The 14,287-nt window shown below is 44.7% G+C and overlaps 1 protein-coding gene across 1 annotated transcript in view; it reads left to right on the top strand.

The window, feature by feature from the left end:
* LOC146839532 (N-acyl-aromatic-L-amino acid amidohydrolase (carboxylate-forming)-like) overlaps positions 1–14,287 on the top strand; it is a 36,798-nt gene that overhangs the window by 9,986 nt on the left and 12,525 nt on the right. Inside the window, exons 2-4 of the mRNA XM_085651590.1 lie at positions 1,408–1,603; positions 5,043–5,136; positions 5,638–5,745. Coding sequence (XP_085507716.1) covers positions 1,408–1,603; positions 5,043–5,136; positions 5,638–5,745 — 398 coding nt within the window. The remainder of the gene's footprint in view (positions 1–1,407; positions 1,604–5,042; positions 5,137–5,637; positions 5,746–14,287) is intronic.

Below are 14,287 nucleotides of genomic sequence, written 5' to 3'. Positions count from 1 at the left end.
TCTGAAAACATTTACCTCCAGTGCCCTATCTGATCACTTAAGGATAGAACCAGTGGTTGTGTTTACAGTCAGTGTACATACAACACTTGTGTTATCGTAGTTAACACACACAAGAACCAGGGACAAAGAACCACTGGCAGTACAATGATGCACATAGAATAGACACTATGTGGAAGATATCACCGAGTGAGAAAGGTCTATTTATTTAACAGGTCGCTAATATTTCCCACTCTACATCATTGTTGGGACCAGTTACATGTGCATGGAGTTGGTATATCCACCTTTGCTGTTTCTGGTGAAGTGTTGTTTGAATGTTAGTTTGAATTGCTAGTTAGGAACTTCTTTGAGTTTGTGACTTCTCTCCATGTCAATTTTACAATTATTCCAGCAGAGTTTGGTCTTAAAGGGGATATATCTAAGATTATCTCCTCCCGTGTAACAATTCTATTATATACATTGTACATCAGATAATGCCAGTTACTTGGTCTCATGCCCTTTCAGAAATTCAGATTTGAGTCTGACTACGCACAACACTAATGCCGGGACACAGGAACACAAAACAATGGTACAAACAGTGAATCGCACAACTAAGCTAGCATCTGTTTGTACCTGTTGGCCACTGACTGAATGATGGGAGATCATCTAAAACACTTGTATAGCGCACTATTCAGGATTGGTTATCTCCACGCCCAGACGGATCAGCAGCCTCCCCCTGCCCCCCTCAGCGCCTTGAGACCCTCACAGGTGAGTAGCCGTGCTCTACAAACTCCTGATTGATTAATTGGTTAGCTCATCGCACAAGTCAGGAGAAAGCCACTCATGAACAACATTTTGACTTTTCCAAAGTTCTCAAAATGTTCTGAGAGTGGGTTTCAGTTTTTGGGTACAAGTGCTAAGGAGGGTCTGGTTGTGAACATGCTTGGTGTATTACTATGTCTGTAAGTCACAAATGTGTATCTACACACCTGCAACCCATGAAAGATGTCAGCTGATATTTTGTCCATCAGGTTTAGGGGGAGAGTCAACTTACATCCAGTGCTTCCTACCCATTAGAGCTAACCAGTCAGAGATTGGCTTGAAAATAGTGGAAGTTCCAATAAACTGAACAGGCGTGCAAGTGATGACAATAAATCGATATTTTTCTGATGAGAGGGAGGGTGTTTCTGGTTTTCTAAAACTGGAAGGTGTCTTCTGACATAGTGGTAACTTGGAATCTCATCAACAAGTCCTTAGTCCGTGATAAAAGTGAACAAGGAAATGTTGAACAATTGCCTTGTGGGTGGGAGTACCAAAGATCGTCTGCAGCATGTTAAAACAATCTTCAACATCACTTCTATATACTTGTTAGTCTAATGAATGTATTTTATTTCTCTGTTCCCACTCATCACCTGCTCGCCCCCGTTCCAGCGCCCCAAATACAGAGAACACCCCCTATGAAGAAAAAAGAGCAAAGGAGCTTAACTTAGTCTTCGGTCCGAAGGGTTCTCCAAATGCCTATGACCTGCTGCTGGACATGCACTCCACCCCCTCTAACATGGGGGTCACCATCATCCTGGATAATCCTAAGAACTACCTGGGCATGCACCTGGCGCACTACGTGCAGGTGAGTGGGAACACGCTGACATCTTTATGTTTAAGGTATCTGATCCTTTACCATTTTCAGGTTGAGTACCAGTAAACTGGGCAGTCACATTATCTACTATTTGCTGTACTTAGAACTAGAAAAAACAGAGTATCTCTCTTTACTTATTTTAATGCACCTTTTACCATTGCACTAACTTAAATATTATTATTACTGAATTGCGACTTCTAAAGGACCTACATATCTTCAGGAAGAAACTTAAAACCTGGCTCTTTCCATGATTTCCCCTCCATACGGACCCGCTACCCTCTCTGCGGTGCTGGGAAGCCCTTGGGCAGCTATGCGCTTTACAAATCACAAAAATAAATAAATAGGTCCTTATCTGCCAATAAATTATTAGTAGGGGCTAGCATATCATCCATCAATCCTGGGTTGGCCACAGTCTCTTATTCAGGAAGTCCTGTGAATATAGGGTAACCCCCTCACTCCAGGCCGCTCCTATCCCTTCCTAGAGTCCTGAACTTTTCACCTACAAATCATTGACTTCAGGTGTCAGTCTAATTAGTTTCATGGGGAAAAACAAGGCTGAAATACCCAGTATATTAGTTTATCACAAGGTGGAGAACTGGAAGCAGTGTCTGTAATGACGGGAAGAGAGGCTGTCATCCTATGTGGATATCAGGGGATCTCTCCAAGCTTGCAAAGTTGCATTGACACATGAGTCGGAAGACTTTCTTGGGGTCCAGCATAAAGCCCACCTCGCCTCCCTCACAACAAAGAAGTGGGGTCTACTCTGTCTCATATCCCAGCATTAATCTTCAGCAGCGATGCCCGGTGTAGGTCCAGGACGGTGGTGTCCATTGCAGACTTTGATCTTCATGCAGCTGAAAAGGAGGGCAAGATCATTTTGCCTTTTTTGTCTCCCTCCCTGACTCTTTTTGTTCTGAGAAGAATAATGTGTGCTTCAGATAGAAGGAAGGCTTGGCTCATTCTGAGTGTATGTGCACCTGAGGGTTTCTCAACCCCTGCCCCTGTTTCACCAGGGAGAGAATGTGGCGTAACAACCAGAGCTGCTCATTTTGGAACTGGGCTCGAGTCTCAGCGTTGGCTCAACAGCCTGTTATTCTGGACAAGTCACTTGAACTCCCTGTACCTGCAAAACACGAATGTGTTCTTGTGTAATTTAACTAGTGCTCATGTAAAGCGCTCCAATACCTTTGGGCCGAGTACGCGCTATAGAAAATTGCAAAAAATATACCTTGTGTAATAAGCAAGCATGCCAACCCTCCCAATTGAGGTGTGGGGACTACCAATTTCTCCCGCCTCCAGATTCCTGCATGCAGGAACCTGATTCAGAGTTTTGTAAAACTTCCAAAAATAAAGTGTTGATGCCTGTCATGCACCCTCGCCCGCCAAGAAGTACCTCTGACATCAAAGGTTAACTCCTTGTCCTTAATTCTTGAAGGGGAGAGTAGAGCATGTGACAGGCCTCAAAAGTTTATTTTTGCTAGTTTTACGTAACAAAAACTGAGTTTTTATTTGTGCTATGTTATTAAACTGTCAAATATTAAATGCTGACTGTACGTCACCATCCTTACCAACAGACCCGACTCAGGCTCATTGGCTCGGCTCCAGTAAAAGTCAGTGGGGAAGATACATTCTCTCGACTCTGTTTTTCAAAATCTCCCGCTTGCCTGTTCTAAAATGTTACCAATATAAAGGTGGAGAGCCCTGTTACTCCAACCGCATCTGGGCAAACAAACACTATAAATATAACAATCATGCATTGGAATAAATACACAAGAAAATTAATATTGGAAAGAAAAAATCAATGAATCCCTCCCCTAGATTATAAATAATATCCAATCACTTTTTATGAATTTACGAAACCAACACAAAAAGTAGTTCATAACGTTTTTATATATATATTTATATGAAATTTCTTTTCAAGACAATAAATACACACATATATACACAAATATATACAACAAACATCCCGAATAAATCTGTACAAATAAACACCTTCCTCTACCCTATTGGTTATTGAGGATGCCAAAATGTTTTATCACTAACATTCCGTTTTGCAAAGATAGCCCTAAGGATCAAAAGAATAGAAGCTGGGGGGAAATCTCTACCCTCTTGTGTTTCAATTACTATATATGCTAATTTCTTTCAACAAAATTTCGATTTGTATGGGGCTTCTCCAATTTGTGGAGTCGACGCGTTTCAGCCCATTTATCTTGGGCCTCATCAGGACAGGAGCAAACAAGGAAACTTCATACTCGACCCCTCTTCAATTTCCTGCCGTAGCTAGGAACCGACACGTAAAGTCCAAGTAATGCCTGGCTCAAACCGGCAATTTATTCTGTTGTATGCACTGTCGGTGCTGCACTTTCTGAAGTGTAAATGGTCAAATCTGTTACAATCTTCAATGTTCACTATGAAAATAAACCGTCATGGCGGTGGAACACACCGACCCTTCTATGTTGGTCCAAACTCATAGGTATCATGTCTGTAATCTCGGGGCAACTTCTCCCAGGAACCCAATTAGCGTATTCACTTGATTACGAACGTATTCACATGATTAGGAAGTATTAGCAGCAATTGTAGCACGACGCGAGACCACCTTCAACTCGATCCGGCTCCGTCACTCAAATCACGTGCAAAGTCATTGGATATTATTTTCGATCTAAGGGAGGGATTCATTGATTTTTTCCTTCCAACATTAATTTTCTTGTGTATTTAATCCAACGCATTATTGTTCTATTTACAGTGGTTTAAAATGTTGGCATGAGAAATAAAGATATTTCTTCACGTCACGTCTCACCTGGGGAGACATAGGTTTCTGGTGTATTTCCAGGTCTACCATTTCTGGTAAATTTGCAAAGCGTCAAAATCCATGGATGTTGTGTGAGAACACCCACGAGCTGTAGAAGAAATAGAAATGTAGGTGGTGGTTTAGAGAAACTTCTTAACGTTGACTACCAAGTGTCATGGGTCACCAAACCTGTAACCAGGAATGACCTGATGCTCACACGTTGTAATGAGATGGTGCAAGCACTCCACACAGGGTCTAATGCGCCACAGTGGCTACAAAACAGGAGATGAAGGCACCAGCCGGAGTCAGTGACTGGTCCACCCCATTGTTTCCTCTCTGGATCCTGGTTCAAACGATCTGCTTATGTTTGGTGCTACTGAAGAGTGGAAATCCTCACTCAGCTGTTTATCCTGCAGTCTCAAGGAGCGCAAGACGCTGCCAGGATTCTGCTAGGAGTTATCCAGTCTGAGATGAAGGACCCACCATGATACACACAAGGAGACATGTACTCAATGAGAGACACGTACAGCGTAAGTAGATCTCCCTAAGTCCATTCCAGTGTCTAATAACACCCTAACGTAAGAGTGCAGTGTGACCTCATTGCAGCGCGTCCCTCACACTCCCTTCTTCTGACCCTCACAGGATCACATTCCTTTTCTGAAGACTTACATCTACCTGCACATGGCGCCCAAAAACACTTCCGGGAGAATCACGTCCATTGTCCGCTGCGGGATCAGTAAGTAATTATTGTACCAACATCATTTTTAATGCTTTTACCAATCTACCAGTTGTGACAGGACAAGCACTTACATTAACCTGCTCTAGGGTAATACATGGAAGTTACAATATATTTTTTCTAAGAGAATGTCAAGATGTACAGATCTCAGTTGTGCATGAGATTCCCCTCCTACCCTAAGGATCTCTTAGAAGACCCAGACCAGCTACGGCCTTCTTTTTCCTCTAATGGGTAAATAAGAATGAAAGCTGTGTCCTGTACTGCCATCTACTGGTTAGAAGTGAGAAATATAGGTGTGTCCTTCTCTGCCATCTCCCTTCTGCCCTGCCCTCTGTTGGAAAGAGATTAGAACTGCAGCTATGTCCTGCTTTGTCATGCCAGATCAAGGAAGTGCAATCCTAGACACTTGGGTAAGTTCAGGGGCTGTAGATGTGAACCGCTTCACCCCACTCACTTTACCACCTCTTATCCCTGATGACAGCCCTTTTCTTCCCTCTACAGCGCTAGAGATAGGACCCGTAAATGTGGAGACACTAACAGCCGACGCCTTTAAGCACACAGGGAACCTGGTGAAGTGCTGCCTGGACTTCACTGACAAGTTCAACAAAGGTAAGGAGGCAAAGGTTGCTTTTGGCCCATCATTCACCTGGCCCTGTGGGATCCGAACATCAGGGCTATAAAATGATGTCCAATCTGTCCTTTGTCTGCCAGTACAGTCAATCCTTGACCTCTCTGTTGGAGGGGAGTGTGTCATTTTTTGAGGCTAGGAGATGAGGATAGTCACTGTGTCCATTCACTTACTGGCCTCTCTGGAGAAAAATGTGCATTTCGTGCCAGATTTATCATTGGATTGCGTTGCCCTTGTGTCACGCATGATGTGACAAGGGCAACATAATCCTTAAGTCAGCTTTACCAAGCAACACAAGGCACCTTGTGCGGCCTTGCGTTGCTTGGTAAATGTGGAGTAACGCAAGACAGCAAAAGTCGCTACCTGCCTTACTCTGCATTGGGAAGGCGTTCCATGGGTGTCGTGTGGTGTTTTCGCGCATTCCCCCATGGATTTTGGTGCACAGGCAGATTTACCAAAACTGGTAAACCTGGTTATAAGTCAGATGCTATGCCTTACCGGTAGAAGTGCGTACCTTTCTGCACAAAAATAATCCTGCCTCCAACACAGGCACCCTTGCCCCGTGACGCAAGGGTCACTGTGTTGGCACTAGGCAGCACTGAGTGCGCCAGCTCAAGGAGAGAGCACGAATACGACATATCTTGATAGACATGGCGGTAAACAACATTTACCGCAAATCTTTTTCCCCGCAGGGAAATCACAACGCGGTCGCTACAACGACCGCGTTGTGATTCCGCATACCATTACTCCGCAAGTCGGAACAACGACTTGCGGAGGGGGGAGAGGTGTTGGATTTAAAATCCAACACCTACCCTAGTGTCCGCACAGACTGGAGTTGGAATAGTAAATTATACTATTCCAACATCCAGCGCCCCCCCTCCACAAGTCGTTGCTCCGACTTGCGGAGTAATGGTATTCGGAATCACAACGCGGTCGTTGTAATGACCGCGTTGTAATTCCCTGCGGGGGAAAATAATGCGTCATAAGAACGTACATTCAGACATGGCACACTCCTGCCCTCTCCATTTGATGTAGCTGTTGCGCTGTATCAAAGTTTGATAGAGCTGGAGACTAGGCAGAGATGTACGTGTTGGGGCAGTGAGTTGAATGGGAGGACTAGATGGGGGGCAGAAGGGATCAACATCTATCTGTATCAAAACACCTCATCGGCAAAGGGGCTAATTCTTCGAGCCCCCCTCAGTCAGTCATGTGTCTTTTAGGGGTTACTCCAGGTTAGGAGAAACATTAAGACTTCATGTATGAAGCTATTTTACAGTCTGTACGGCTCCAATTTGTCAAATCAGGGCCTTCCTGACTGCAAAATGGCTTATTTTAATTCTCTAAACCCAAACAGCAATTCAGTAACAGATCACTGAATCTTACCGAATAGCTAAATGGGTTTGGGAATAAATAACGATTCAATATTTGGAAGGAGCTTGTTAAGGGGCGTCCCTTCCAGATACCACATCTTTAATCCATGTAATAATGTTTTGTGACCGAAATCCGGTTGCAAAACTTTTTTTATATCACTTCCTAAAAGGAGGTGGTAAGCCATTTGCTAATGGGATGGGGTCCCCAAGGGAATCTCCGTCTTTGATTATGTTAACAAAAACGTTTTTTATGAGCAGGCAGTGGTCCATGAGACAGGCATCCAGTTTTCCTTTAAGAAAAACGAGCTACATTTTTTTAAAATAATTTGCTTTATTTAAAAGCAATCACAGAAATGATGGTGTGCTAATCCCAGTTGGCCATCATGCCAGTGAATGTAACCAATTGTAGTGGGTCACAATGTACGACCCACCTAGTATAGTAATGAAGTAGGTCGAATTGCGACCCGCTACAAATCGGGATTTTGAGAACCAACCTATTAATGCATAGGTCACCTCTCAAAATACAAATGGATTTGTTATAAGTCGGTGTGCAAATTGCGACCACTTCTAACAAATCCATTTTGTACTTCCTTTTAAGGAATTACAAATTGTGAATCGTTATTTGTTGCAATTTACGATTCCTTAAATGAAATCTTTGTACATGTGACCTTATGAGCGACTGCCTCTCTACGCACATCCAGTGTATCACTGCTCACCAACGGACAGATGTACTGACAGTAGGAATTACAATTTTTTCTAAAATAAAGATTCATAGTGGGTCGCATCTCGACCCACCTCATGAATATTAATGAGGTAGGTCGCAATTTGCGAGCCATTAGGAATCGCAGCCATCACAAGAATGGTGGCCTGTTGGGTTCAGCAGACGCCCATGTCTGTGATTGTTTTTAAATAAAGCATTTTTCTTAATGCAGCCATTTTCCTTAAAGGACGTGTCTAAAGAGTAAAAAATGAAAACTTTGAAGTTTCATTTGTCAGCATTCTCAAAGGAAAGCCTCTGTGAATGGGTTACCACCACTTTTAAACCGCTGGTAAGGTATTACTGTTTTGCGACCAGAATTTGGTTGCAAAACTGTAATACATACCATATCGATTCGCTATTTGGAAGGGACGCCCAATACACGCCCCTTTCAAACACCGAATCACAAATGCAAACTGCAGTTAGGGAGCAAGTTACTGATTAAAATTTTGCTTTTTGTACTTTTGAAAAAGCATTTTAACCCCTTGTGTGCCACGCCCTTTCCCCGCCCTGTGCCGGCCGTTGCATTAGCGGGCGGGGTTCATGACGAGCTGGACTCGTCATGGGCACAGAAGGGGTTAACGGTCACAAAAGGCCAGATTCTGCGAATTGGGCTGCTAGCGATTGCAAAACTGCTTTGTACATCTGGCCCCAAGTTGGTTCTCTGCACTCATTCAATGTTTGGCCTCTCTCCGCAGGTTTGATGACAGTCCAACCCAAGGACTGTTATGGTTTGGTTTGTGAATGTGTGTTTTTGTTGTGTACACTGTACATTGCGGAGTGGTATATTCATCAGGCAGTAGCAATTATCTCCCGACTGACAACAAAATGGCACATAGTCATTTTGGCTCCAACCATAACACGTCATCCACTTTGATGGCTGGTTTAATATCAAAGGTAAATACGCGTCAGTGTGCCTGCGAACAGCACCACCGGCAGTGTAGCCAAGTCTGTTAGTAAGTGGCATTGTCAGACATTTGATTGGGGTGTGCCACAGGTGATCATTCGAGAGTTCTTTCAAAACACGTCTGGCCCAGAGGTGAGGTGACGTCAGCAGTCGCCTGCCACACAATGGGCCAACACTTCAACCAATGGGGCGGGGACATCCTCAGCGCCAACACAAGAAAAGCAGGTGATACATTGTGCATTTTATATAAATGGGTCGAACCCAATGCGATTACAAGAAACATGTTTCAGTGGATTTGACAATGTTTATAGGCTGCTGACACAATCCCTTTATGGAAATGATTGATGTGACGATTGATGTGACAGCTAAAAAGAAATGAGTTTTTAACACAGTTATTTCAATAAAACAGCTCTTTCTGCCAATTCTCTGGCAAATTCCTTCAGTTAAATGACAGCGAGCTCATACATTATTTTTATTTCCATCTCTAGGAAGCTCTGCCGCAGTCTGACGGTTGATCAAAGGCACTTTTCCTTCTGCTCATCAGGGTGTTGCAACATATGCTTGTTTGAGGCCGCACACGCGTACATGTCCAGCGGCGTAAGGAAACTTGAGGGGGCCCCCCTGAAACGTACAGGGGAGGCTACCCTCTGGGCTCACTCAGGAGCTCACAGGTAGGGTCCTTTGTTTAGGAGGCCCCCTGGAGCTCGGGGCCCCCCGCACTCCTGGGCTGCGGGAACCTTTGTTACACCCCTGTCCGTGTCTCAGAATATTGAGTCTAGTGGGTGACACAACCTGATGGAGGGATGAGTGACTGGAAGTCTCGGGTTTGATTCCTAATGCCTCTTCCATTCCTCCTCTCATTGAATACATGATTACCAATCAGTAGACAGACAGGGATGGGCGTAACTTGTGTAATTAAGCTTAGCGTAACCATGCTGAATTACATAAGAATTCAGAAAGATGACATATAATTACTCAAAAAGAGTAATTCTGCACTGAGAGCTGTATCTTATCACAAAAACGCCCCTTCGCACCCAAAATGGATTCGAGGGTGCATTTTGCGCTAAGAATTAGTGCCAAATGTGCTCTTGAGGTAGGATTTCTCCCAAGTTACTCCCCACATTTACTGCTAAATACAGCAGAACACAAATTGCGATGATATGGCTCTTGCTTACTATCGTAATGGCGCGTCAAAGGGTTATTACTGCGATTACTCTCGCATCATTGAAATTCCACCTGGACCTATTGACAACATCACCACCTGTTCATTGCTCCGCCAGGAATGTGTGCTATTCGAAATCAAAACAAAATAGATCTTGTCATCATTCCATAGTAAGCAGTTTTCATCTCAGGTGACTGAGCTACCTCCATGCAGGAAGCCACTAGCACTGAAGACCTGCAGAACGCAGGGAGCTGCTTCGAGACACCTTTGCGATGAATGGGGTTCTAGCTTGCCAAGGATACAGAGCTCCTTTACACTGACATGATCTCCTCTTAGATACTCATTCACATGTGACTAACGCTCAACTTTTCTTTTGATGTAAGGGCTAGCCCACGCTTTATAAAACCTTATAAAAAAATAAATACACTCCCGAACACGTGCAGTGATGGACAACGCCCTCCAAAAAGGTCCCTTCGCAGAAACAGAAATCGTGCCTCCTAATAGAATATATTACAAAAACAGCAGCAATGTTTTCAATCCTGTTCTGAAGCCCCCAGCAGTGCCAAGTGCACGGAAATATACATGTGGTTTTCAAATCCTGCAGGGGAAGTGTGCATTATACCATGCAACATTTCTTACACAGTTCTCCAAAATTCCTTCAAGACGTTTGCCTATATTCTACATAATTAATGTCCTGATCCGATCATTGAGGCTTTTGCTTTTGATACGCCCCTGGATAGCCATAAATTGTACGTTCGGGCTTCCCTAGCTGAGCTATCTCTAGTCCACTCCTGGGTCAGCATACGACACATGAGCTATTCCTCGAGGCCCTCATTTATGAGAAGTGACGTATCACTGCGAGAAAACAGCAATGCGTTACTTTTTATTGCGCCCTCAATGATGCATCATATTTACAGTACAATGCATCATAGTGCAAGGACTTACAGATACATCAGTATTTCTGACGTGTCTGTAGGCACAAAAATGACGCACTGCGGAGTGTGTCACAAAAGTGACACAACTTCAGCAGTGGGTCATTACACATAGGCAAGTCCCATGTGAAATGTGCCTGCGTCAGTCTTACGCCTGCCATGAGGCAGGCGCAAGATATTGACGCATTTGCGTCCTAGAAGTGGCGCAGTGAAATCTTGTAGATTTCACTGCATCACTTCTAAGACCCTTTCTTGCATCGGAATGCTCCCCTGCATACATTATACCTGGCGCAGGTATAATGTGGCGCAGGGGTTTACAAAATGACGCATCTACCTAGATGCATCACGTTGTAAATATGGTGCAACAAGGCGCATTTTTTACGCCGCTGGTGCGTCACAAAAAGTGACGCACCGGCGACGCAAAAGTGACGCAAGGGCCCATAAATAAACCCCTGAGTGTCACTACTCCATCTTTAAAGGTCACGGGGCAGAACACACTAGGGCCGATTCACAAAACTAATCTGAGATAAAATCCTAAACTTACAATTTTTGGTATTCACAGAAGGCATTTAGTAGTCTTAAATTTAGGACTCCTAACTTTACTACTACTAAATGCCTTCTGTGAATACCAAAAGTAGTAAGTTTAGGATTTTATCTCAGATTATTTCTGTAAATCGGCCCCATTGTTTCTGCTCGATTTCTTCTAAAATGGCCGCCAGCGCTGCATTTAGTGCCTGATGGCACCAGGTAAATATATTGAAAACCTATAAACCCGGAATATAAGTGGAGCTGAACAACTACTTATAAAGTGCAACAAACTTCCTCATGGATCCTGGTGCTGAACTAACTCCATCAGAAAAGGCACAAAGAGCTTCATAGAAAGAATTTCAATAAAATAGATGGGTTTCAACACAGAATAGTCCTCTATTTTGTGCAGGCCAAGACGGAGTGCATTCCAAATAGGGGATTCCACAAAATAGACCGAATATCCTTCATTACCCCCCCACCCCTCCGTTGAGTCCTTCTAAATCAGGGGGATGATAGCAGGAGAGAAGAGACTAAAAGAAGGTCTCACTTAGGCTTGGAAGCAGACACAGGGGCAGCCTGAGGGCAGTTTCATAATAGGGTCCATCCGTAACGCAGAGCACCTTATAATGGCTGCTTCTAGAAACTGCCGAACCGTGCGGCCTACGATGAACCTCTGAGAGCCAATCAAATTTCCTGAAATTCATGACGTCACACTGTCATATTCTGAACGCCCCGAAGCTTGTAAATAGCTGACTCATGAAGGCCAGCGTAGTAATAGGTCAATCTAGAAATGATGGGACCATTAATACACAGCCAATTTATTTAACTTTTCCTCGTGGTCATCTGTTGAATCCGCCCCCAACTCGGCCCCTGCGCTCTTACCTGCACGGGCCGCGGCTTTCAAGCAGCACGGAGTAAAAAGAAGGTCTCTCATCAAGATCCTAGGAACAGGAAGACACGAGGGCCGCACGAGGCAGGTGGAAACGCCATCATGGTCAACCTCTTTGGCATCATTCAATAGAGCCACAGGGGCAGTCTCAGCGCCTAAACCAGGCCTTAAACTCTAGGCTGCCATCCAGTTCCTGGTGCTCTTCAAGATGTTCAGAAAGCTGCTGAGACAGAACTTCTCACCAACTTTGGTGACTGCTGACAAAAGAAAGATGGGGGTTTGTTAGATTCCGCCACGGGGCCCAAGTCTGACTTCTTCAGAAGAGGCCCTTTCTTCCAACCATGAGGACAGTCAGATGAAAACATGTTAAGGATGAAGGTAAAAGCAGGTGTACCCACCGCAGATGAAGATTTGAGAGTCCAGACTGGACATGAATTGTCTGTGGACTTCACGGAGGGACAAAGGGAGGAAATCTCCTCTTCTTCCTTAATCATTGTGAGAGCTGTGAGAAGAGCGACAAAAAAGCGTAAAGGCTGTAAACATGCTGCAGGAGAGGATGAATCCCAAGTTGGGCCTTACAATCATGAATGGCCTTGATTCTCTCATAGAAAAAGAGGCCAAATTATCACAAACAACTTGGAGGTGAGTGAGGCAAGGCGGGGAGTGACTGCGACACAGGACAGACGGGAGAGATCAGAGACTGCCTGGAAAAGAGCCCTTAAGGAGTTGTAGGTCAGAGAAATACAATATGAAAAACAGATGTCTTTCAAAGTCCGATAAGAGTTTGTGGGTACACACAAGCTTGGGCATTGCTAAATACACAATTGTATATATTTTTTACATGCAAAGGTGGGTTGCAACTCTGCTTCCAGGGGCGGTTGGTATCCTTTGACAGTGGTGGGGTGAGTAAAGTGCCCCACCGCTTCCCAAAGAACACAATTAAACACCTCCCTCCAAAAGCCCAAACAAAAACAACACATCCCTCCAAAAGCCAAAATAAAAACAACCCATCCCTCTAAACGCATAATATAAAGCATAAACAATAACTAAACTGTATGCATTACACATTTTGTTAGAAATGGGGGTCTCTAGTTGGCAAGGGCTTGCACCTTTGTCCAAATAGGGACCCTTCTTCCTAGTCAGGGTAAGGGAGTTACACTCCTAAAATAACCCCTAATCACCCCCTTGGTAGCTTGGCAGGAGCAGTCAGGCTTATCTTAGAGGCAGTGTGTAAAGCATTTGCACTTAACCTACAGTAATACACTGTACGCACTACAAAAGGACACCACACTAGTTTAGAAAAATATTATATATTTAAAACAAGACCAAAACGATAAAAATCCTCAATACAGTACTTAAAAATGTTCAGTTATCAAAATAACCTTGTAAAACAGTTCCTTGATGTCGATAGCTCTGTCCGGGGCTATCACGACGTCGTGAGCAAACAAATCCAAACTGTTCTGGCTGACCGCAGCGTCGCAGGCCAGCTACGGCGTCGGGAAGACCCGCAAACAGTACCTTTCAGAAATGCAGTGCGTTGATGACCTCTCGTTGAGCTTCCGAACACACGGCGTCAGTAGGCGTTGGTTCCAGAGGTCGTTGCAGGAGTTGTCGGGGCCCTCGAAGTCACATGCGTTGCAGATCGAACTCCTCTTTGCTGAAGTCAGGAGCGCTGGCGTCGGCAGGCGGTGCAAAGTGCAGCAATGCAGCGTGCGGTGCCCTCAGTTCGCGGTGCAAGCAACGGCTCGCTGGCGGCATCTGGTGGCGTCGTCGGTGAGATGAGAGTCGCGGTGTGAGATGAAGGCGGTGCTCGTCACGGTGCTGGCAGGTCACGGTGCAAGCAGCGTCGTCGTCGTTGCTGAAGCGCTGTCGTTGGCTGACGAACTGGAGTCGATGGCACCGGTGTCAGTAGGCCAAGGCTGCGGTGCGGGATGAGGGCGGTGCGTCTAACCACGGTGCAAGTAGCGGCATCGATTCT

Source organism: Triturus cristatus, chromosome 4_1, assembly GCF_964204655.1.
Source record: "Triturus cristatus chromosome 4_1, aTriCri1.1, whole genome shotgun sequence".
NCBI lineage: Eukaryota > Metazoa > Chordata > Amphibia > Caudata > Salamandridae > Triturus > Triturus cristatus.
The sequence above is the reverse complement of the archived record's forward strand: the minus strand, read 5'-3'. Positions and strand labels throughout refer to the sequence as shown.